This window comes from Myotis myotis, unplaced genomic scaffold (assembly GCF_014108235.1).
Source record: "Myotis myotis isolate mMyoMyo1 unplaced genomic scaffold, mMyoMyo1.p scaffold_m19_p_5, whole genome shotgun sequence".
Taxonomy (NCBI): domain Eukaryota; kingdom Metazoa; phylum Chordata; class Mammalia; order Chiroptera; family Vespertilionidae; genus Myotis; species Myotis myotis.
Genome location: NW_023416357.1, coordinates 44182104 through 44208584, shown reverse-complemented (window position 1 = coordinate 44208584; position 26481 = coordinate 44182104). Strand labels below are relative to the sequence as shown.

Genomic DNA, 26481 nt, shown 5'->3' with positions numbered 1-26481 from the left:
TCTTCGTGACTAGGACTGTGCCACAACCTCCCCTTCAGCAACTCAGGAACTTGGCTGGAAACGAGCCTCACTTGAAGTACAGTTAGCAGTGCTGGTCTTCTTCCAAACTTGAAGCAGGTCCGACCTCCTGCAAACTGGCTGGCTGGCTAACATCCTGCATCATGTTAGAGAATCTACCTTATTATGTCCCACACTGTCCCCTGCCAGACACTAAATACTGCCACTGCCTGGAGACAATGCACCTGGAACCCTCACCTGCCTGAATGTCAACACTGGCTGGGCAGGCCAGATATGGCCTGAATGTCCACTTGGACCTTAGCAACGACTGCTGGTCCCTATGGCTCCCTCAGGCCTGGACATGACACTCTAGGCTTCATCTCCTTTTTCCTTGCTGCCCTGCTAGTAAGGATACCTTTGAAATCTTGTTAGCAAGAATATAAAACATTTAAAGTTAATACATTGTTTAACAAGTATTGTCCTTTTTAAAAATTTTACAGCATAAATTCCAATTAAGTGTATTTTGAAACATTTTTGAGAATTTCTGGAGGGATGATGGAATCAATCAAACTACATCACACTCTAACACCAAAAAGCTGGGAAATCGGAGGGCTCAAGTGTGAGTCCCCTTCATCCTCCTGGGGAGCTATACTGACTCCCAGGTCCAGGGGTCACTGGTAGGGCCCCTGCAGGAAATAATCTGAAAAAGGAATTAGAAATATGCCCGTCAAATGTGTGGAAGACATTGAACTGAACAGCAATAATAGATGTATGGGAAATAGGACGGAGAGCCTTCATGGAGAGCAAGATCATATATTTAGAAACAAAACGTACATGGATATGAGAAGCCAGATTGTAAATGCTGAAAAAATCCCGGGGACACAGATGAGCATGTGTTGCACTAAACATGCAGGGCGGGAGAGCTGCTATCGACCAACTGAGCTGGAAGGCTCACTACAGAGAGTGTATCGTACATTTGTATACTGGCTATTAGAAAGCTCCAAACTGAGAATAAGCTCAGTTCCATATATTTTGTAGAGAAGCAATCTTGGTTCCATAATTAAACTTTAAAAGTAACGATTGCCAGAAAGTTGAAAACCCCAAAATTCAACAAAACATTATAATTCATAGCAAGTATTCATGTTTACTTCAATAAATGACAAATAATTTCATCCAACAATCTTTAAATTGCTTAAAACTGCCAATATTTAACTTCAAATTTCATATGATTTTATTCCTTCTGTGTTCTAGTTGCTAAAAGCTTGATAAGTCTATTTCTTATCAAAAATTTTTATGCCCAGAGTGAATAAACTGGTGGTTTTATAAAATTATTTTAGTTCAAATGAAAAGGTAAATTTTTGCCAGACATTTCACCCAGTTGTAAGTTACCTAAACTGAAACAAATATAAATTAAATTTTTATATCACTCTCTAAAAACTTTAGGCTTTATTTAGGTTTTAATTTTATGTGAAGCTTACCGTCCCTGAAATTTTCTAATTACTTAAAACACAAGTCTCAACATTCAAAAGTGTTTATACTTTAAATCAGGATGACAGGATGCCGGGAGCCTGAAACAGACTTCCTACACGAAGCCGTTTCCCACAGGAATGTCCCACGGTCTTGTTCTGCGCTCACACAGAGATGGGCTGTCACTGGAGGGCTGTTTTGTACAGTTGGTGTTTTTAATTCTCTAGTTTTTGTTCAAAACATAGACTTCATTTTAATCAGAAAGAGAAATCTGCCATGTCTTCCATTTCAAACTCGTCTGTCCACTTTCGCAGGGCTTTCGCATCCGTTATCGTCCATAATTTTGTAAAACACTTTCGCCTTTTCCTGGAGAGAAAATAAAGTACTACTTATTTTATAAATGAAATGGTTGGGGAACAATACATCTCACTGAAAGCGATGAAGAGTCTGTGACACCAGAATCCCAGCAGGGCTCTGTGGGTAGGAGGCGGCGTCAGCGCCAGCCTGCTGGTGACCGGGAGTTTTCAGCGCTGCTGCCCTGATCAAGGGGCCAAGGTTATTGATCAGCAGCACCATTGCCTCCAGGGAGGGACAGCCAGCTTCCTCCCTTTTCTCCTAGTAACTCAGCCAGAAGCCGCAGATGCTCACAGGATTAAAAGCAAAATTGATTTACTAAAATAAAGCTAGCTAATGAAAGAGGGAAATGCCAGCATAACACAGACCTGCTTTTTTTCAGCAGAAAGCAACCCAGTTATGTGTTTAGGTCTGAAGCCAGAGTATCTGAGTTCTAATTACCACCACTAACTACCTGTGTGACCCTGGTTTCTTGGGGAGTTTCCTACCCTCACTTGGCCCCATTTTCCCCAACTATAACAAGGGAATTACAACAGTACCTCTCTCACAAGGTTGTCATGGGATTAAATGAGCATGTAAAGCAGCAAGATAAATAACTGGGTCTACGCCACTGCAAATGACTGCCCAGACTTGTTTCTGTGCATAGTAGGTATTCAATAAATATTAGCAATTATAACAAATCCACACCAATGCCCAAGATCTGGCCAATAGAATTGATGAGATAAGCACTTTTAGAGAAAAGGTAAAATAATATAGTTTCCTGATAAATCATCAGATTCCATCCCAACCCAACCTCTTCCTATAAGTCTCTGTCTTGTCAAGATAACATTCTTGATTTCAGAATGTCATACAGTAGTTGGAGGGGGTGGTACTGGAGGCAGCTGATCAATGATTCTCTCTCATTATTGATGTTTCTATCTTTCTCTCTTCCTTCCTCTCTGAAATAAATAAAAATGTATTTTTTAACATTTATAAATTACCTGTGAATTTTATCACTCTTACTTATAGGCTATACAGTAGCAACAAATGTAAAATATATTTTGACACCGAGCAATATATCTTTTGTAGTAATGTTTTATTCTAGATTCTTTAGGGGGGAAAAAATCATTAGTAAGACAACCAAAGAGTAATTAAAGTTGTCTTTGCACTTTGCAAAAAACTAGAGCTAAGTTTATTTTTAAACTCTCATAGATGATTGTTTTTCTCTCCGGAAAATTTTTATATGAATCTATTTTGCAACAAATGAGAAATAGGCTGTCAGTAGTTACATCATTTGCTTCTAACTGGGCACTGCACAAATGACCCAGAAGAGAATGTCAATGGAGAGAGCTACGTGCTGGGCAACCACCATTTACCATGCAGGTGCAGAGTACAAGACAGAACCACAAGACAAAGAAAGAGGAGAAAGAGAGGTTGGTTGCACAACTGTGCTTCAGTATATAAGTTTGCAATTGATTCTTTAACTATGTATCAATATTTAAATTTGGTGATGACTTCCAGAACAAAAACATATTATTACAGTACAGTAGCCAGGCAAGATTTTCTATTTAACCCACAATCTGTCCACTCATATGGCTGCTAGCAGACCTCCAGGCCCTTCCTGGCTGTTGGCCAGACACGTCAATTTCTTTCCCTGTAGGCCTCTCCACAGAGCAGCCCACAACAGGTCAACTGGCTTCCCTCAGAGCAGGCAAGCAAGAGCGCCCAAGACAGAGGCCACTATATCTTTTGTAATCTAATCTCAGAAGTGACATGACATCATTTTTGCCATATTCTATTCAAGGGAAGCAAGTCACTGGGTCCAGCCTACACTCAAGGAGAAGAAATGAACTCTAGGAGACAGGGATCTCTGGTGGTCATCTTAGAGGCTGCCTACCAGCCTGCACAGCAACCTACCTCCCAGGCAGACCAGGAGTGGGCCATAGGCAGATGAGGAGCTTATGTTGTTTGATAATATAATCTTATATTTAGAAAACAAAAGACTATAATTTTTTATTTATTTATGTGATATTTTCCTGGGAATGTTTTCCTTCCAAAGTATATCATGTGTGGCTTTATATTAAGATCAGTTTATATATTGACTACATACAGGCTGGATTTCAAGGGCAAAGGGTGGAATGCATTCACATGTCCAGGGGACAGAGAGAAGTCAAGTTTAGAATGAAAAATCTGTCAAAAACAAATCCACAAAGTGACATGTAGATATTGACTATACTTACCTAGTTACTAATACTATTTTTTCACTCATGTCCTGACAGAATCCTTAATATCTGAATGCAATATATGAAAAATAGAGGTACCCCAAAGATTTTATATATTGGGTATTTTTAGACATTTTTTAAAAAATATATTTTATGGATTTTTCATAGAGAGGAAGGGAGAGAGATAGAGAGTTAGAAACATCAATGAGAGAGAAACATCGATCAGCTGCCTCCTGCAAGCCTCCCACTGGGGATATGCCCGCAACCCAGGTACATGCCCTTGACCGGAATCGAACCTGGGACCTTTCAGTCCGCAGGCCGACGCTCTATCCACTGAGCCAAACCGGTTTCGGCTATTGGGTATTTTTAGTAATTTTTTTGTATAAATGAATATTTTAGGCAACTAATGTCACATGTTAAGGAGTTAATGTGATTCTTTAGAGAAAATGAAAGGAAAACCAATTTAATAGATGAAGATCTGACTAGAGAAGCAAATTGAATTCACATAAACTTTGGGAGAACTGCTTTCATTTTACTGTAATTAAATATTTCAGAATATTTGAAGAGGTGCTTAAAGGTAGATCTGATGTTCACTTACAGGTCAGTCCTCTTCCTTGGACAAAATGGAAGGTTTCATAATAAATTAAAAAAATGCAACACAATGATTCTGACCTTTTCATATTTACTAATCCTTCCAGCTCTTTTGACTTGCTAGCTGCTTTCTTTAAAATTTCTCCAGGGACATCTGCTAGTTTAGCCACATTTAGTCCATAACTCCTTGCTGCAATTCCTCTGGTTATTTGATAAAGAAAGGTGACAAACTCAGGGGCTTCTTCGCCTACAAAATAAAAAAAGGAGATGAAGAAAACCATGCCTGAAAGTTCAAAGAAATTAGATTAAAGAAGAAATATAAATTCTTAAACTTTATTAAAATTTACAATCTGAAAAAGAAACCCACTGTTCCTTATCACCTGTTAGCTCCTTTGATCAAGTCTACAGATCCAGAAAGAAAAAAAATGCTGATTTGAAAATGCTTTTGCATTTAGGATCTTTTAGCTTAAAATGGTTTTTAAAAATGATTCATTGCAAGTTAAGAAATAATTACTTTTATGCTGCAAACTGAAAGATTTGACGTGAACATCTATATAAAAAAGAGAATGATCTGATACATGCTACACTACAATTTCTCCTTTAAAAACAGATTATTTAAAAAGTGTTACTCAAAGAAATAATGTGTTCAGTCTTATATGTATGCACTCTGTAAAGTAATATACATAAGCTGTTTTTAAAAGTGCTAGCAACAAGACAACAACAAAAACAGATAAGGAAATATTACGTTACACAGTTGAAATATGATTGAGAAATTCGGGTTCATTTAAATATCATAGTAACTAGAAGTAATATATATAGAAATGGATGCTGTTCAGTACCATGCAGATCCCACTGAGGACTGAGGGTTTATTGCCCCAACTGTTAGAAAGCTGTTGGCTGGAGACCCTTAGCTCTATGCCCTCTTTAGGAATTGCCTTAGCTGAAGAGAGTGGCTTCACCCCAGGTCACGATCCACCGTCTTAAGCAGCCTGTATCCAGAGACTGACTGCTACGCAGGTTGGCAGGCAGCCTCTAAGATGACCTGCCTCCCAGGGTTCACACCCTGCGCCATCCCCTCTCCTTGAGTGTAGGCTGGACCTAGAGACTTGCTTCCCTTGAATAGAATATGGCAAAAATGATGTCATGTCACTTCTGAGATTAGATTACAAAAGACAGTGGCCTCTGTCTTGGGCGCTCTTGCTTGCCTGCTCTGAGAGAAGCCAGTTGACCTGTTGTGGGCTGCTCTGTGGAGAGGCCTATGTGGAAAGAAACTGATGTCTCTGGCCAACAGTCAGCGAGGGCCTGGAGGCCTGTCAGCAGCCACGTGAGTGAGCTTGGAAGTGCATATTCTGAGGCCTGCCAACAGCCATGTCATTGGGCTGCGAAGTGGATTTCACTAGTTGAGCCCTGAAGGGGCTGCTGCCCCAGTCAATACCTTGCTAGTAGCCTTGTGAGAGATTGCGAAGTGGAGGTGTCAACTCAGCTGTCCATGGAGTCCTGACCACAGAAATTAGGAGATAATATGTGTTTGCTATTTTTTTATTTTTTTAAAAGTAGGTTTACAGTTGTGAGTATATAAAAGTTTACTCTTGTATTATTTATTGATTAGTGCATTATTTTCCTTATGAACTGTAAACCTACTTTTAAAAAAATTTTTTTTGTTGATTTCAGAGAGGAAGGGAGAGGGAGAGATGGAAACTCTCATCAATGATGAGAGAGAAACATCCATCAGCTGCCTCCTATACACCCCACACTGGGGATTCAGCCCAGAACCTGGGCATATGCCCTGTCTGGGAATTGAGCCCTGACTCAAACTGGGTTAGTCCTAACTGTCCTGGTTCATAGGTCAAAGCTCAACCACTAAGCCACACCAGCTGAGCTGTGTTTGCTATTTTAAGCTGCTCTGTTTGGGAGTAATTTGCTATGCTACAGTAGATAACTAATAACGGGTTTACGGCCTGACTCCCTCACCCCAAGCTGAGGTTACTCTGAAGGACCATCCCAGCCTCAGAGCTCTCGGTAGGGCTGGCTGAAGCCTCCCGGCTGCCTCACAGCTCCATCCTGCACAGCCCTGTCCTTAGGTGTTGATCTCGCCTGCACTCCTCAGTAAACCTCTGGCATGCAAATCTCAGAGTCAGCTTCCTGGGGAACCCAGTCCATCACACATATACATATGTATGAATTAAAAGCTTTTAAAGAATCGGGATGTAATGAACTACAATAACTCAAACACAATGCTGCATATAGTTTGATCTGTGATAAATCTGAAGCACCTCAGCATTATGTAGCTTTTATTATCAAATTCAATATAATTGTACTGTGTTGCAAAAATGTCCAACATGAACAAGATTTACAATGATTTCTGCTACTCTAGTATACATATAAGTTTATCATCAGACTTTTCTCATGCATTATTTCATTTCATAAATGTGTATGCATTATTCTTTTATCAGCTAAAAACTAAAACATCAAAAGAGTGAACACAAAGAGAAACTGGATAATGGAATTTTCCTTAACTTCCTCTAAGAATTCAGCAACAGGAAAATAATAGTACCTTTCTGAAGGTGGGTGCTAGCAGTGGGAGGTGAAAGAATGCAGACACCCTGGGGAATACAGAGACTAAAATTTACATTATAAAGCACTAAGAATACCTTTTGCCTCCAAATAAAATTTAAGGAACACAAAGAACAGGTGAGGAAGTGGGTGGGAACAGATAAGGAAAAGAAGCATGGAGAAGCCAGTGCCTGCTAACCTGGATAATATTTTATCCGCAATGCTCACAAGCAAGACCAGAAGGGAAGTGAACAGCAGTAGGCAATCAAAAGCAAACTCTTTTCATCTTCATCACTTCAGCTGGATTAGTCCCAACTGATCTCCCTACCTCTGGCCTCACCTCTATAATCTAGCCTCATGCTGGTTTTTCTAAAAAAAAGATTCAATCATCTGTCTGTTCATTTGTCCATTGATCATTCATCCATCCAATTCTGAAAGCCTACTTACTAAATGCCACAAAACCCTTCACTTAAACATTGTTTTGCTGATGGCATTTTTTTCTTTTTTGCTTTACATATCAGATATAGTATATATAATATATATAGCTATAAAATGTTTTTTAAATTTAATACAGCTATCAAATAGAGATAAATATATAAAATATTACATTGTTCTGAATAATTTATTAACAAACCTCAGTACTAATTATGGTAGTTTTCACATCACCAAAGTAAATAAAATGACCACTTTTCATAATCACGAGGGGGAACTCTTTTTATAGATATGTTCTACCTCAAGACTGTCTTTTGCCCCTGTCCTTCACCCCTCTTTGATGGGGAAGGAAGGGAGGGAGAGAGGGTATGTAATGTAAATGTGGAGGCAGAGAGAACCAGATGGGACAGAAGATGGTAAAAAAAAAAACTCATTTCTTTACAGCCTCACAATAAAAATTCTTGGTTAGAACTTTATTTGTAAACTATGACCATTTCTTAAATGGATATTATTAAAAGCTTATCTAACACTGCTCAGAGTCAGGGAAAGTAATAATTCATGTTTCTGCTTATTACAGGGAAACAGCAAAATCCGTTTTAAAGCTAAACTTCTATAGGCAGTTATTAAAGAGATGTGTCCTGATTGAAAGGGCGAGGGCTATGCCCTCCATCTTGCCCGTACCCTCCATGTTGGGGCAGCCGCCATGTGCTCAGGAGAGTACCTTCTTCCTGGAAGGCCAGGCCCCTGCTGGCCACGCCCGGGATTTCTTTAAACTAACCGATGACAATCAAGGGATGTGCGCGCCATAGAGATGACCACATCCTGTGTAAGAAGACCCGACTGGCGCCTGGCCAATCGGCAGGGCCCACAGTCAGCTCCCCTCCCCTCACTCCACCCCCTATTAAAACCCTGTTTCTCTCACGGTGGGGGCACTCTGCTTCCGGTCGCTGCGTCGGCCAAGAGGCAGGGTCGAGTTAGCTAGCTCAATAAAGGACCCTCTGCTTTTGCATCGGACTGGCTAGTTCCCTGGTGTGGTTTCCTTGGGGATCTTGAAATCTGGGCATAACACTGATCAAGTACGTTCTGAAGTCCCTTTAAGACTGATTCATTAAAATTTAGAGGAGGGTGAGGTTAGGTGACTTGTCCAAGATTTTATAGACTGGAAGATCCAAAAACACAGATTTCTTTCAGGTCCACTGCTTTATCCACCATATCATGGGAAATAGATAGATAGCATGTTGGAAGCCACCCAAAAGGGTATTTGGAGCATTTTACTGATAAGCTATGTACGGCCTCTCATTTAGACAGAAGAGAAGTTAGGTTAGAGGTAACGGATGAAATATATATATATATATGTAGGAATAATATTGGAAGTGAGCAGGCACTGGAGCATTGCTTCAAATGTTTGAGTGAAAATGATTTTCAACCTAAAATTCTAGCCCTTGCTAAATTATAAATCAAGTATAAGGTACAATGGAGACATGTTCACTCAGGCAAAGTCTCAACAATTTTACTTCCTTTAGTTGATTTTACTTCCAAAATAAAATCTATTCCACCCATAAGAAAACCCTACTTTATAAAGGAGTTAACTCCTTGACCATTTAACTTGGATATGTTCTCATATCCAGCTCCACAAGTTGATTACAATCTAGGAAGATCAAAGTCATTCCTGCCATTCTCACTTCTAAGAACTGATTTAAGAATAAGCATGTGCCCTATATTGCTCGAACCAGTGTGAGTTCAGTGTGGTTCAGTTGGTTGAGCGTCATCCTGGGCACCGAAAGGTCACTGGTTCAATCCCCGGTCAGAGCACGTGGGTTGCAGGCTCAGTCTCTAGTAGGGGAGTGGGGTGCCTAAAGCAGCAGATCAATGATTCTCAATCGATGTTGTTCTCTCTCTCTGCCTCCCTCTCCCTTCCTCTTTCTCTAAAACCAATGTTAAAAACAAACACTTATTTTTTTAATAAAAAATGAGCATGTGATTCAATTCTGAAATGAAATGGGACAATGATGAGATGCTAGTGAGCACCTGAGAAAAGTTCCCTTGCTCCTGAGACAGAGTCACAGGAAACGCTGATCCCTTCTCTTCCTCTGGACATTGTCAAGTCTGGATGCAATGCCGAAAGGGCCGCAGCCTTCCGGCCACTAGCCTGATGATGAAGGCGGCAGGGCAGGCAGTAGGAGCCTGGAGAATTGCAAAGAGGAGCTGAAGCCTACTCCTCCTTGGAGGTTTCTGTAATGGGAGACCGGATATATCCGTATTGTTTGAATCAGTGTGAATTCAGTGTTCTGTTACTTGCAATCAAATGCACAGTAGAGAGGGTAAGAGAATTCCTAGGATGGTGGCAATGGCAGGTCTCAGGACAATGTTTGGGCAGCTGAGGGGGTAATCAGGTCAGCTGAGCAGGAGGACAAAGGACTCCAGGTGGAATGACCCCAAGGGGAAAAAGTGGAACCAGTAGTTCAATCATGTAGAAAAATGTCTAGAGAGGTGAGGTGCTTTACAAAGCTACTGGAGAAAGGATATTCAACCACAGATGCAAACAAAGCAATGAAATGAAAAAGTAAAAACAAGGCAATTATTACCTTTAAGAAGATAGAAAATGTTGTAAAAGAAAGAAAATGCACCTGTCTTCATACCTGGTTCATGAGTAAGCCATACTTACTGGCAATAATAGTGAAAACAAGGAATACAAATAAAAATATCTAACAACTCTGCTGGGACAATAGAGGAAGAGAAAGCCAAAGACCTCCATCTAACACAATGAAAAGTCAACCACTATTAAGCAAGCTGATGAACCAAGAGAGAGGAATATACAAGAAATGGAGGAAAGAGCTGAAAGCAGTTGCTTTCAGACTGGAGTGGGGAGAGAGCATGGAGTGAAGGGGCGGAAGCAGGGAACTGCTGCCTGGTAGCTTGAGCCTTTAAGCATCATCTAATTTTTAAAGTTATGTTATGAATAAACTTTCCAATCAGTAAAATAAAATGCCAAAACACAAGATGTAAGGCTTGGGGTTAGTAGCTCACATCGAATGCTCATCACTGACCCTTCTCTTTCGGTGAACCCACTTTGTTTCTCCCACTGGGTTTTAGCTTCCAAGCTCCTCCTGTCACTCTGGATGCAGATTAATAGAGACGAAACTGCTTCCATGAGAGAATTTATCATGTGTTTTTCAAGACTGCATGGTGGTGAAAAGCAAGAATTGCCCAATATTACTTTATCTTAGGTCCAGGGCTTTGTTTTATTTGGGTTAATGGCCTGATTTCTTTTTCAGATCCATCCTTATTGCTCTTCCAAAATAAAATCTGGACTCTGGAGTGTCCTGGAAAAGGGATTTTCCATTGTTGCACATCAACTGTGTAAAGCATCACTGGCTTACAGGCTGGTAGCTTTAAAAAATTAGTACTACAGGGGGAAATTCATGCTAAAATCTACTACTATGCATATAGCACTTGAATTTGTTTTTATCGGCTAGTGATGTCCTTTTTTCCTAAAATGTCTCATCTCTGTGACACTAACAGTAAGTGGAAAGCTCGGGCACATGCTGTAATCCCACATGGAATCTAGCAGAGTGGGAGAGAAGAGAACCCGCCAGCAGAGGACTGGATTCTAGGCTCAGGTCGTCCCCCACCCAGACGGTCGACACGGGCAAGCCACCTCACCTGTCTGAGATTCGATTTCCTTGTCAAATAGTGTTTGGGGTAAAATATTGGGTATTTCAAAAGATGACGAATTATACTCTTCACTTGACTGTTAAGGACATCTTTCCTGTGATGAATCTAAGAGAAAAACCTAAATGTCCCTCAACCCCACCCTCTTCTTGTGAAAAAATGAGGTGAGGAACACCAAGAAAAGACTCAGAGATGGAAAGGATAAATGTGAATTCTATTTGACCCAAAGCTTAAAGAAAGTTAATTTGGACAAAAGGCATTTACAATCAACATCTACAGTTTTTATTATTACTAAGAAATAAGTTCATGCTCCTATAAACTTTAAGTTATTAAACATGGAAACCAACAACATTCTAGTTGTACCTGTTAAGGAATGTTTCATACCTGTATCTTGTTTGCTCTCATCCTCATTGACCAAGAATCCCATGTGATAATTCCCCACCTGTTGTGAGTAACTTTTCTCTAATTCACAGACTGGCGGATAATGGGTGACAAACAGGGTTAAGGATTCCACCTAAAGTAATAAGATATATAATAAATGTTATTTTATTTTTAAATTTTATGTAATTTAAACTTTTCTCCAATTTTCTGTTTTGAAAATTTTTTAATCTTCATTAAAGTTGCAAAAAAAGTAAAATGACATCCGTATACTCTTTATCTAGACAACCATTAATATTTGGCCACATCTCCCCTTCTTTCCTTCTTCCCCACTCTACACACACACATACACATACACACACACATTTTCCTGAACGATCCGAAAATTAATTGCAGACAGTATAACATTTCACCCCTAAATACTTAAGATTCTTATCTTCTAAGAACAAACATATTCTCCTACATAATCAGAATAAAATGTATTATACTCAAGAAATTTAACAGATATATTACCATTTTAGCTAACATATAGCCTATATATTTCCCTAAACTGTTCCATTTGTAAATGTTCTTTTTTTAATCAAGGATCATGCAGTGCACTTAGTCATGTCTTTCAAATTTCCATTAATCTAGAAGAGTTCCCCAGCCTTTTCTTTTTGTCTTTTATGACATTAACATTTTTGAAGTATCTAAGAGAGCTGTTTTGCATAATGTCCCTCAATTTAGCTTTGACTGTTTCCTCCTGATTAGATTCAGATTAAACCTTATTGCCAAGAACATCACATATCTATGTAGGTGATATATCCTTTTCAGTACATCAGGTGGCTCATATCAACTTGACCCATTATTGGGGGTGCTAAACTGGATTATCTGGTTTAAGTGGGTGTCCAGAAGATTCCTTCATTGTACTGACACCTTTCTCCTTTGTAATAAATAAATATTTTGAGGTGATACTTTGAGTCTCCAACCATCTTTCATTCAAAGGTTTTACCACCTATATATAGTCAGTGCCGGAATCAGTTATTATTATGATTTTATAAATCTTGTGTTGTGCTGTTTTTTTTTAAATTAACTATATAATTATTAGTTGGCATTCTATAAATAGTGCTTTACCTTATCCTCACCCTACCGTCACCATTTTAACATTTATTTTCTATTTTTTGGTATCAGTACAGAGTCAATGGATTCTGTAATAAGCATTATTTCAAAGCACACATTATTATGTCTTATAGAAATCCCTATCTTGAGGGAAGTACACACCAAATCATGGTCTAGAAATTAGTAGAAGAGGGTAATTAAATTGAAGAACTCCAGTTCTGATTCATCTGCCATTCGCCCTAAGTCAGAACATGGGTCTTCTCCCTTATAACAATTACAAATAAAGCTATGAAGGCAGGATTTCTTTGACAAGATGCTCTTAAAATCTCCATGGTGCCCTTCCCTGAGCTGATAGGCATTTCTGGCCAGAAGACCTAAGGCTTTGTGCAACAGCACTATTTCCCCTCAGGGCCGCATTCACTCACAGCAGCAACGCACAGCCTCCCCCATTACTCCTCCCCCATCTCTCTTCCCCATCTTAGCAATCAAAGGACACCATGAAAATAAGTAATTTCATCCATGAAAAGATTGGAGACTTTTGTTCCAGAAGAATCTTCTTCAATAACTTACCTTTAAAGTAAATTTTATCTAAAAATAACACTCTCTTCATTAACATTTACTAGCAAATATCCAAAAACTGCTGGAGTAGTGACAAATTCAATGGTGTCATAATTTATTCCTAAATGAATCTTTGAAATATCAACAAACTGCTTTTGATGGCTTCCCACTTCCCACACTGAATCAGGGCTGGCCTCTGTGGCCCGCAGAATGGGGCGGCAGTGGTAGTGTGTGGCATCTGCGACTAAGTCGTAAGAAGCACTGTGGTTTCGGCCTTGGTCTCTTGGGCTGCTTCCTCAGGGGAAGGCAGCCTTGTGGGAAGGCAGCCTTGTGGAAAGGCCCACAGGGAAAGCAACTGAGGGCTCTGGCCAAACACCAGCACCAGCTTGCTGGCCATGTCACTGTGCCACACTGGAAGAGGACCCTCCAGCCCCGAATGACTACCTGAATAGGGCCAGAGGAAGGGGGGCAGGGTCTGGGTGGAAATGGGAGACAGCTATAATAATCTATATATATAAAAAGCCAGCGACTGGAACGCCGGAACAACTGGAACGCTGGAACGACCGGTCACTATGATGCCCACTATGGCCAGTAGCCCGATGAGGAGGTAGGACCGGCCAGCCAACCTCCTGCAGCCCCTCTACCCAGCCGCTCTGCCTCAATCAAGGGCGGGGTGGCTGGCCGACACCCCCCACGGCCCTTCCCCCCCCCCATGGCCCCACCCCCAATTACCCCAGCAGGCCCTCCCCCCGGGCTGGCCCCACCCCTGTTCACCACCCCCTACCCCAATAGGGGGCAGGGAAGGCTGGCCAACCTCCTGCAGCCCCTCCCCCCAGCCAGCCCCACCCCAGGTGGGCCCCCACCACCCCGATCAGCGGTAGGGCTGGCCAGCCAACCTCCTGTAGCCCCTCCCCCCAGCCAGCCCCACCCCAGATAGGCCCCCACCACCCTGATTGGCCCAGCCAGCTTTGTCCCCGGCCAACCACCCATGGCCCCCCCCCCAGGCCACTGGCCCCCAATTGGCCGTCCCCACCACGACCCCTCCCCCTGCCCCTGACAGGCTGGCCGGCCAACCTCCTGCCATCTCCCCCTCACGACAGGCCCAGCTCCAATCCACCGATTGGGGCCGGCCTGGCCGGACCCTACCCGTACACAAATTCGTGCACTGGGCCTCTAGTATCAACAATAAAAAGAAAAGAAAAGATTTTAAAAATATGCTTCTATTGCCTATTTAAGAAAGAGGGAAAGAAATGGAAGACACAGAGACAAAAGAGTAAAAAAGCAGAAAACAAAATAGAAAAAGATACACTCAAGGCTCAGGGGCAAGTGACAGACAGAAAGGGAGGGAGAGAAAGGGAGAGACCAAAATGAACCAGGACAGAGAGTAAATAAAAGGTGAGAGTTTGAGGGAGATGACGGATTGAAAGTTTGACACTATCGAAATTTCATACTGAGATGCTTAGAAATGCAATCTGAAAACGGATATGCGGCGTAGGAGGGAGGTTACTGACACACAGAAAGACACAGAGATGAAAGCAAAGATCTTACATCGAGATCTTTTAGGCTACTGTTGCAAAAAGTAAGTCACAGGGTAAAAATGGCACTATCTTCTTTTTGTTCTTTCTCAAGGATCGGGTTGCGGGTGGGTGGTTCCTGCTCTCGGTATAGAACTTGCCACGAATAATAAGATACAGCTCTCGGGGGAAATACTGCCAGGGAGGCACATCAAACACTATTACAAACACTATTTAGGGCCAACCTATCTGAGCTCAATGTATAGCATTCGAATAATCAATTGCTGTAACAAAGACGATTTTGAATATTTAGAAACTGAAGTCAGAAAAAAAATTTGTATAGTATATACATTTATGTACAAAAAAATATGTAAGATACTTACATCTCTAATAAAATACTCAAGTGTAGCATAAGCTATGGCAATTCCATCGTGGGTGCTCGTCCCTCTTCCTAATTCATCCATGATAACCAAGGACTGTGATGTGGCTTTTCTTATTATTTCTGCTGTGTCAGTTAGTTCTTCCATAAATGTACTTTGTCCTTTATATATATTATCTGCAGCTCCCATCCTACACATAAGATGAAGACAGATTTTCCTCTGAACTTTATTAGTAAATGAGGCATTATTTTCTGAACAATAAATATAAAAGATCCTTAGGGGTCCATACACTTTGAGCCAATAAAAGCTGAAATTACATTAAACAAAAAGAAAACACGTTGGATATAGAATGTCCAGCATCACAATGCCCCTGGCAGAAACATCCTGGATAGAAGAATTAGTGCTGAGCAGAGCTCCTGCAGAGAAGGGAAACTTCTGACTCTGCCCTTTTCTGACCATTCATTTCAAACCACAGTTTTGGTACTCACAGGGGAAAACAGTGCTTCTCTACACCACTGTGTTCAAAATCCACAAGTACTAGGATACTGTACAATTAAAGGCTTTTTCCAGAGTTGCCTTGATATTTCAAATTAAAGTACCATGTTGAAGTAACTTTCTTAAAACTTTTTTACTGAAGCTAGAATTATGGAGGTTTAGTAACCTCAGACACCTAATAGAGGTTTGACTTTATGAAATACAGTTCTCAGAGATGTCAAGAAACGAGTCCAAAAGATGTAAGGGTTTCTTTCCTGTAAGACTTCTTGGAGCCTTGGATATCCTGCCACACACTGCATTTCCTAGAGGAGGATCTAGTCCACAGCTTTTCTCTAACATATAACCATGAACCCCTACAGCCTACACCATCTCCCAGGGCACCTTGTGATGACAGAACACGTTTGGTCAATAGAGCACATTTGGAAAAACACCAATTTAGTACAAAAAGAACCTGGAAAAGAAAGGAATAATTACGCAGCACTCACTCAAGGTCATGCAATTGATAGAAAACCTAGAATTCAGATTTTCAACATGCTAGCCAACTTTGTGAATTCTGGTAACTATTTTCTCAGCAAAATGCCTTCATAGTTTTGTTATAACAGTTCACATGGGACCTACAGAAGCATAATGTAACTTTTATTTCTGAAGAAACCGAGCCCTCACCATCCTGTGGCTAGAGCCCTGTACAGGGCAAAGGAGAGGAAGTGAATATCCCCACAGATCATGGAGCCTTAGGAACCAGTGACATTTAGAACCTGCAATTAATTACAGCATCTATGACGGAGTTGATACGGTTTAACTAGCATTGCTGTCAACTTTATCCATTTTAAAATCAGTAACTTCTCAATTTATGGAATGTTGCTAGCTTAGGAACATTCTGACTTTTTCAAAGTTCAAATACTGTTATTTACTCCTCAATTTTCAATGTTTAGTAATATTTCCCCTACCACAAAGCGAGATTAAACTTGCCCACCTCTACAACCATTCTGAATTCTTCAGAATCATGTTTGACCCCCCCATTTAACACTGACTGGTGGTGAGCTGACAAAAAAAAAAGAAGAAATACCTGGCTGATAATAAAATAGCTCTGGTAAGGCAAATATTTTAGGGAGTTTATGATTTTCAAGAATTAGAATAACAAGCAAATGATGAACAGGATTTCAATGCAATAGTTTAAGTGCTGCATTTAAGTGCTTTCTGGAAACCCTATAGTGACAGAGTGGTCTCACTGGCAATGTCAGGGATTGGAGAATGCTATTGGGAAAGATATTCAAAGGTCAGATTTCAAATCAGAGAGAAAGGATGAATGACCAGTCCAAAAAGAAAAGAAAAGAAAAAGATGCTAGCTAATTGGTTATTTCAGAAAAAAAAAAAAAAAAGATGTGTCCCAACCCAAACTATATTTTTAAATACATTATATGGATTTAAAATTGTAATGCAAAAATAGAAACCAAAAACACACCAAGCAGTATAGATGAAATTTAATTTCTAGACAGGCAGGTGGGTGACTTTATGTACCGATGTGTCTCATGGTATTACAGGTTTTGGGTCTTTAGGAGGCCAGACCCGATGTCACAGGATCTTAGATGTATATTTCTTAAACAATGGTTCCAACTTTACTATTAGGCCAGTGGCTTTCAAATATCTTTTTAGCTGTTAAACCCTTTGCTCAAATGAAATTTTACAAAGGAATTCACTCTGCAGATGAGATCAAAGGCATACTGATTTGGTTAAAAACCTAGCACTATTAGGCCCTTTCCCCATCTGTGGGACTCTTAAAAACCTGTAGAGATCAGTTTGAAAACCACTGCATTTGGAGCCAACACATTTTCTATTACAATTCTATTTTTCACTGCACCTGATGATAAAGTCGGAATGCTGCCAGGAGATGCTGAAGAAATGCTGGCTCATTAGCCAGTCACTAAAGCCACTGGGGAAATATGTGTTTGTAACTGGGGGAACTGTTCACCATGGGTAAAAGTATTTTTCTATTAACTTCTCTTAGGAAATATATAGTGTGTTTATTTTTACAATAAATTTCAAAAATATAATGACTTTATATGATTCAGATGCACACAGAATTTTATCACTTAAACACATCTTCCTTTTCATCTTTGCTACTAGGAAACAACTGTATAACATTTATATTACCAAATAGCAACCCTGACTTTATCTTACATTTCTATCCTTATTTCTCTGATCCAATGTCTCTGGAGACTATATTACTCTTATTGTATCTCACTCTATTGTATATATCCCGGTAAGCTGCCTAAAATAAGTTTCTGGAGCAAGGTAGGGCATAAATTAATTAATAAAAAGTTTGTAATTTCTTATTAACTCAACAAGCATTTGTGATACATATTACAGAACAATGATTCTGAGATTTTTCAAGTGTTAAAATATGTTAGAGATTTAAAAGAATTCCAGAACATGTTATTATCATTCTGTCTTTATATTAAAATGTAGTGAAAATGCATTCTTTATGTTTCATCTTGGAGTTAGTTTGCTCTGAATCGACAGGTTACGTTATGTGATTAAGAAAAAAAACACACTGATATTTTTAGGAGTGGCGGCTGACTAATCTTTCTAATCCCCCTATTCTCTTCTTGCCTATAACCCTTATGTAGGTCAACAAACCTTAATAAAGCATTAATAGAGAAATAAATTATTACTTTTTTGAATTCGTTTCTAAAATCAAGAACATTTTCATGAAAATTTCAAGAGGAGTTTGTTTTTATGAAATCTTGATATTCTGAGATAACATTTTAGACGCTGCTAAATTATAGCAAGGGGGGTGAGGCTCTGTCCCTTCAAATCACAATCCCTGGGCCTATGCAAGAAAAATGCTAACATGAGTTTTGATATACTTTAAGTGCTTTTAAAATAATGGTGATTTTTTTAAATATAAATAAATAAAAGTTACCATTTTTAGGTGTGTAATTCAGTGGTATGAAGCACATTCACAATGTGGTATAGTCATCACCACTACCCACTAGCAGAACTTTTTCATCATTGCAAAACAGAAACTCTGTACCCATTAAAAAGATAATTCCACATTCTTTCCTCCCTTAGGCCCTGGTTGCTACAATTCTATTACAATTTTGGGGAATGTTTCTGCAGCTACTAAACCTGAATAATGATTTTTCAAATAAAATAAAGAAAAAACATCTTTCTGTCTCTATGAATTTGTGTATTTTAGGTTCCTCATATAAGTGGAATTATACCCTATTTGTTTTCTAAGTGCTTTATAGGAGGATTTTTATGTCAGCTTGTTTTGTCTTCTTTTTGAAATTGAAAATATTCAATTTCACTTTGCTAAAAAACTGCAAAATTCTGTGCAGTATAAGTATTAATATTTCTTGGGGGTTTAAAGTCCAAGAAGAGAAAAAGCTGCAAAAAAAAAAAAATACCAATTATTAAAAGATATGATACTGTATGGTATTTAAAAGGCATAAAAATATAAAATAGATCTGTAATGCATTTAATGAAGCATTAACCCAAAAAAGGAATGAAATCACAAATGATTTATCACTATATGTGTGCATTTTTAAGGCCATATACCTAAACAACAATGATTTTCAGGTGGTAAAATTACAGGTGATTTTTTTTTCCTTTTCAAGCTTTTCTACAGTTTTAGATTTTGCACAATGAGCATGCATTACAATGAAATTAGAAAAACAAATGTTATTTTTAAAAATCACAGGTACATTTAAAAACACTTTATAATCTTTTGTATCATTACATTAAGACAAAGTAATTACCGGGTTAAATAAATAGCTTTCTTTCACCAATATCAAAAATACTTTATTAGCAGCAATGAAATTATAATAGACAAGAAAAAGCTTCCTTTCGCTAGTATAACTGTTTCCAGTTAGAAATGCAATCAGATCACACTATACTATATAGTCAATTTACAAAAGCTCCAACACTGAACTGCAAATATAGTCAAGCAAAAACCACTGCAGCAATCTTTCAATTTCAGTTTAAATATTACTGAGAATCAAGACAGCAATCCAGGAAAATGCCGAACTTGTATTGGCTCACGAGAAACCATGTTCACTGGACCACCTACAAAGCATATGCAGACCATTTATGAAAGACACAGGTGTTTTCCTATCAAAGGACACCCATAATGTACTGACGGGGCAAATGATTCTTAGTCCCCTCTGTGGGAAAGGCCCGAGAATTTCAAAGAAAAATAATTAACAGAGCAAATGCTCTTTACCAGCTTTAACTATATCTGTGAAAACTACAAATAATTAAGGCCATCAAAGGAAGGATAACAGAGTAATCAATAAGATCAATAGAAGGGAACCCAACGCAACCTAAAGATGCATCCTTACAATTGAACTTCACATTATGACCTCAAGCAAATCACAATTTTTCGGATTCTGTTTTTCCTTCTGTAAAATGTCAAGAATTAAAATTGAACAATGGCTTCTAAATCTGGATATGTTTCCGATTTAGGTTTTGAATAGAGTCCAAGGGTCCCCTTCATCATACCAATCACAATAGTATCTCCAGGGGACCTGCCTAGGATCTGCACTTAAAATCCAATCAAACCAAACACACAAATGGTTATGAGGCATTAAGTTCATATAACCACTTCCCACCAAAAAGATGAAGTGAGGTATTTCCTATTGGCTACGACATGATGACAGGAGCTAAGTAAAGCACAGAGACATTCATAAGATTAACATTTCTGATGCCAATAAAATTAATAACAGCCCTCTCATTTAGTAAAAAATCATTTACCATGTGGTTTTTAGTGCTGGTATTTACTACTAAGTAGAAGAATGCACTGATTCAAGGTGTTTCTTCCTGTCCAGAAGGACATGTGTTCTTTAGCGGAGTACAAATACTCTGCAGTAGGTGCTCAGCCAGTGTTTGCTGAATTAAACTAAATTGGGCAAACAAACCAGTTATCCACACAAAGGCAACCATTTAAAATTATTTAAGCATTTGAATGCCTATTACCTTCCAATTTCCTCTCAAAATAAACACACTGGTGCCATTCTGAGTACACAGCATTCCTGAAGCTGGGTGCCATAAGAGAGAGTTTACATGGGCAGCATGGCATGAATATTATTAACCAGGGACCACTTAATATAAAAACCCTTTTGTACCAACATTTAATTGACATAAATAGAAATAAATTATGCTGAGAGAAGCCAATTGTTTTTGCTTTTTTTTAACCAAAATTAGTAATTCATTGTCTTTCTAAAACTTAATTACTGAGTCTAAAAAGTAGAATGAGGTTTAAATTTGCATTTATCGGGATAATAAACAACAGATCATTTTTCAGTAATGTATTCAAAGATGGTAATGATCCTTAGAAATGTGCGTCTAGAAATAGGTCACTGATGAGTACATATATGACAATACACTGATATAAATATACCAATTAGAGCCCAGTGTGCATGTTTGCCAAAATTTTACTTTAAAATAAATGCTTCTTATTCAGGAAAAGGTTCATATGAGGTTACAACATTCAGGGGGGGAAAAAAAATTCCTAAATTTTTATTTTTTGTTTACAGCTTTCCACACATTTATTTAGACTTCTTATAGCACAGTGCACGGCATATAGTAGGCACTCAATGCATATTTATGAATGCATGAATTTAAACACAGTGTTGTAAATGTCCAATTAATAATACAAAACGGCCGAAACCGGTTTGGCTCAGTGGATAGAGCGTCGGCCTGCGGACTGAAGGGTCCCAGGTTCGATTCCGGTCAGGGGCATGTGCCTGGGTTGCGGGCATATCCCCAGTGGGAGATGTGCAGGAGGCAGCTGATCGATGTTTCTCTCTCATCGATGTTTCTAACTCTCTATCTCTCTCCCTTCCTCTCTGTAAAAAATCAATAAAATATATTTAAAAAAAAAAAAAATACAAAACGAACCAATTTTAAAATAAAGTTTGGAGCCAGATTTTATGCATATAAAATGTTTGTTAATGTTTTGGTTTTTTTTTCTCCATGGGGCACAAAAAGGATTTGAAGTGATAATAGAATAACAATATATTATAGTGGAAGAATTACAATGAATGTGAAACTAGGATTACAAACCATACAGTAGATTCTTAAATTTAAGACAGCAAATTTAGCATGAGCTTTTAAAATGCTAATTTTCGGATCTCACACTGGAGATTCCAATCTAATGGGTCTGTGTTAGGGCTTAGAAAGTAGCATTATACAAGCATCTCTGATTCTTATGCAGCTGTTCTAAGAATCATGCCGGAGACATATTCCCGTGTAAGAAGAGAAGGGAACAACTAACACAAATTTGCTTCTACACCTGAGCCTTGAATTTAGCTCCTGCCTTCTTGGCAGTCAAGACAAAAAGGAATTAAAGATGAAACAACCGCTGGTGATAACAGGAGGCCTGGCAGTTTGTCTGGGAAGCCAGGAGCCACTTTAAATCTCTGTAAACAGGCACAGCCTGCACATGCAGAGAAAACTTCCTTAGCATTAACACAAAGTGATTTATGTGATGGCACTGCCTATAAAAGGTATTAAATAAGTGAAATAGAAACATCCTTATGAGAAATTTTGGAGAAAATAAAGAAACATCATCAAATAGGTATGTCTTACTCTAATTTAATTTTAAAGCATCAGGACAAATTTGCACACGGCTAGTGGGATTCTAAATTGGCCCAGTCTCTTTGAAGAACAAGCAAGATGCACATTTTTTACAATTCACAGTCCTGTGCCTGGATAAAACCTAGATTCAGAAAACTCGTTTATGTGCACTAGGAGATGTTTGTAACACTGTTTGTACTTGCAACTAATTTGAATCATGTTAAATATCAATCAAGAAAAATAAATTATGGTATATGTATATAATGGAATATCACCATTAGAGAGAAAATTGAGTGGACGAGAATTTTATGTATCCATATAGATGAATTTCACAAATACAATATTGTGGGGCGGGGAAAGTCACTTGCAGAAGAATACATAGTGTGATATGGTACATATAAAATTTAAAAACATATCAAATAATTATATGCGTTGTTTCAAAAAATATACCTACATAGTAAAAATATAGAGACATTCATGGGATGAAAACCAGAGTCAAGAAGGGCAGTTACTTGGGATGGGGTAGAGGGGGACAGGATTAGGGAGGCTCAAGGGTTCAGTTTTATTGGCAATACTTTATTTCTTTAGTAGAGTGGAATCTTTAAATTTCTCATGTTGAGTTAATTTACAAATATGTGGAGATCAAAATAACCTCTGTTTGGTGATATGGCATCGAACAAATTTTAGGTTGCTTTGCTTTGTTCACTCTCAGATAAAAAAACCAAGCTTTAAAGTATTTTAATGGCTACTCAAGTATGTCAATATTAGCATGCAATGTATTCTGATGTGATTCCACAGTCAAATATTAAATAAATATGAAGCTGGGCAGTAAGTCAAAAACTCTATATGCATAGCTTGACTTACACTATCAACTATATTCACTTTTTTCTCAAAATGTAAGAAGTATAAATAATACTTTAAGAACTAATAAATCTAATGTCTAACTACTATGCTGTACACCTGAAACTGTTATAGTATTGAATGTTAACTGTAATTGAAAAAAGTTTTCTTTTAATAATAATGGTGTGATAAGTTTGAAGTGACAGATTACTAGAATTAGTGGGGTGGTGACATTGTAAAGGATAAAAATGTCAAATCACTATGTTGTGCCGAATGCCAAGCATGCATTCGGCAAAAGATTGCTCTGTGGTATTTAAATATTCACCAATGAAGTATCACAGAGGGAAAGAGGACCTCTTTGTCCTCAACCCAATCTGTGCTACTGTACCTGAAACTAGTACAACTAATATAATATTGTATACCAACTATACTTAAATTGAAAAATTTGAAAAGCAAAAAACACAAATCTAAATTTATAAATCTGTATAAACAGATTACACTATGAATTCTAGTTAGTAAGACCAATAGTAAGACTATTTCACCCATATTCCTAAATAAGGCATGAAATTTAGGTTTTTATATTGAGGGTTAAGACCTAGTTAATTGCAGATAATGTTCTTAGAGTAAAAAGAATATGAGAAATTATCTTGTGCCAGTGCCCTATTCAGTCTATTCTCAGTTCCCACCTACAAAACAGGGAGAATGCAATAGTGTCCAGACTGTGCTCTCCAGAGCCCGGCAGCCAAGTCTCCAAGCCTTCCACCTCCGCTCCAGGCAGCACAGGTCTGCTTTTATCTGTTTAAATAATAATCTGCTACATAAGATTTTCTTTAAAGTAAGAATTCAGTAACTAAAAGAAAACTTGAAAACTATTGGACAAAATGGTCCTACATCTTTCCTAGTATTAATATTCATGATGAAATTATTTCTTTATGCTCCTAATTTCTAAATATTTTAAGAGCATCTCTGTCCATTAAATATGTACAAAAAAAATTCATGTGACCATGTGGGCTTGATTTATTTCAGAAACACATTCAAATAGAAGTAATGCTTTTACCTCGTGTAAATGCCATCCACAATTCCAATGGTCGCTTCCTCTGCAGGAACATAGGAGCCAATCTGAGCCATGATAGTAATCAGCGCAACTTGTTTTATGTAGGAGCTCTTTCCACCCATGTTTGGTCCAGTAATTATCATTACTCTCTCTGAGTCCCCCTAGAAAATCAAAAAGTAATTTCACTATTGTACCAGAGGGGCTCTTATGTAATATTTACAATTGGTTCCATAACGAGCATGCATTCGGCAAAAGATTGCTCTGTGGTATTTAAATATTCACCAATGAAGTATCACAGAGGGAAAGAGGACCTCTTTGTCCTCAACCCAATCTGTGCTACTACAGAAAAGTGAATTCTTAGCATCACACACAGTTGTTTCTGGGCATTAAAAAATAAGAAGAAGAAGAAAAAGCAACCTGAACTGGATAACTACTATGACTTTCTCATGAAATATTCATTAATCTGTCGATATGTGTGCTTTTTATATTGCTTACACTTAAAATCTAAGAAGTTTTATTTGTCTATCTTAAAACTACAGGTATTATATGTCTAATTACCCAAGGCCCTAATTTGGATTAGCATAGCTAAATATTTTTAAATTTTAAATAAAATGAATTGATTTTTTTAATTGGCAAAAATGATACAATAAATAAAAAATATGGCCCTAGCTGGTTTGACTCATGGGATAGAGCAGTGGTCAGCAAACTGCGGCTCGGGAGCCACATGCGGCTCTTTGGCCCCGTGGCATGAGCCACGAAGTTCCAATCGCACTGTACATGCGCTCCCGCACGTGGTATTTTGTGGAAGAGCCACACTCAAGGGGCCAGTTTACCGACCACTGGGATAGAGCATCAGCCTGTGGACTGAGGGGTCCCAGGTTCAATTCCAGTCAAGGGCATGTGCCTGGTTGTGGGCTCGATCCCCAGGAGAGGGTGTGCTGGAGGCAGCCGATCAATGATTCTCTCTCATCATTGATGTTTCTCTCTCTCTCTCCCCTCTCCCTTCCTCTGTGAAATAAATAAAAAATATTTTTAAAAGAAATAAAAAATATGGATAATCCTCTATCTATTAAAGAAAGTAAATCTGTAATTAAAAGCCTTTCCACACACAAGTAAAACTCCAAACCTAGATAACTTCCCCACTGAATTCTTGCAAACACATAAGAAAGAGCACCAATCTTACAAAAACTCTTGTAGAGAACAGAACAAGAAGGAACTCTTCCCAAATCATTTCAAAAGGCCAACATATCTTGATACCAAAACCTGACAAATACACTACAAGGAAGAAAAATTACAGGCCAATTTTTTACATAAATATATATGTAAAACTTCTTAATAAAATATCAATAAGCCAGTTCAAGGATATCAATCATTTAGAGTTTTGAAGAATACAAGGTTGGTTTAATATTCAAAAGCCAATCAATAATTTGCCACATTAATAAAGAAGAGAAATTATATGACAATCTCCAATGACGAGAAAGCATTTGATAAAATTCCATATCCATTCATTTAAAAAAAATGCAAGAAAAGGAAATAAAAGGCATAAGGATTGAAAAGAAAATAATGAAACTGCCATTATTCCTACATGTTATGATGTGTTCCCAGAACATCTAAAGAAATCTATAAAAATTATTAGAATCAATAAATGAATTTAACAAGATCCTTTGGTATAAAAATTCAGTATTCAAAAGTCAACTTTATTTCTACATTTTAGCTACAATTGAAAAATTTTAAATGTTAACTATATAACTTACCACAATAGCAAAAGAAATCAACTACCTAGAAATAAGTCTAACAAAGTGAACAAGACCTCTATACAGAAAACTACAAAACATCATTGAAAGAAATTAAAGAAGACCTAATCAAATGAAGGAATATACCATATTCAGAGACTAGACAGCTCAGTAATGCAATGTTACAATAATTTTGTGTAATTCTGGCATATAGACATACAAATAGACCAGAGGAATAGAACAGAGTCCAGAAACAGATTGACATGTATCCAGTTTGTAAATTTATGACAAAGGTGACCCTGCAGCACAGTGGAGAAAGGATGGTATTTCCAATAATTGGCGCTAGGTCAAAAGGATATCCATACAGAAAAATAAAGAATCTTGATCTCATAATTTACATCCTAAACAAAAGTCAATTCCAGGTGGATTATAGGTTTGAAAGACAAGTGGAAAAAATGAGGTAACCAGACAATAACATATGACATTGGGGTAGACAAAGATTTCTTAAACAGATCATAAATTACAATTAACTATAAAGGAAAAGATTGAAAAATTAGAGTGCATTAAAATTAAGAACTATTGCCA

At 38.2% G+C, this 26481-nt stretch overlaps 1 protein-coding gene across 2 annotated transcripts in view; it reads right to left on the bottom strand.

Annotated features, from left to right (window-relative positions):
• Positions 1-1121: 1121 nt before the first annotated feature.
• MSH3 (mutS homolog 3) overlaps positions 1122-26481 on the bottom strand; it is a 128171-nt gene continuing 102811 nt past the window's right edge. The window contains exons 20-24 of one of the 2 annotated variants that reach the window (XM_036309189.1): positions 24167-24324; positions 15199-15385; positions 11652-11781; positions 4692-4857; positions 1122-1830 (exon numbers count right to left, since the gene is read on the bottom strand). In XM_036309189.1, coding sequence (XP_036165082.1) covers positions 1722-1830; positions 4692-4857; positions 11652-11781; positions 15199-15385; positions 24167-24324 — 750 coding nt within the window. In that variant the 3' untranslated portion in view covers positions 1122-1721. Of the gene's footprint in view, positions 1831-4691; positions 4858-11651; positions 11782-15198; positions 15386-24166; positions 24325-26481 lie in introns of those variants that run through there. The other variant, XR_004967549.1, reaches the window with a different exon arrangement.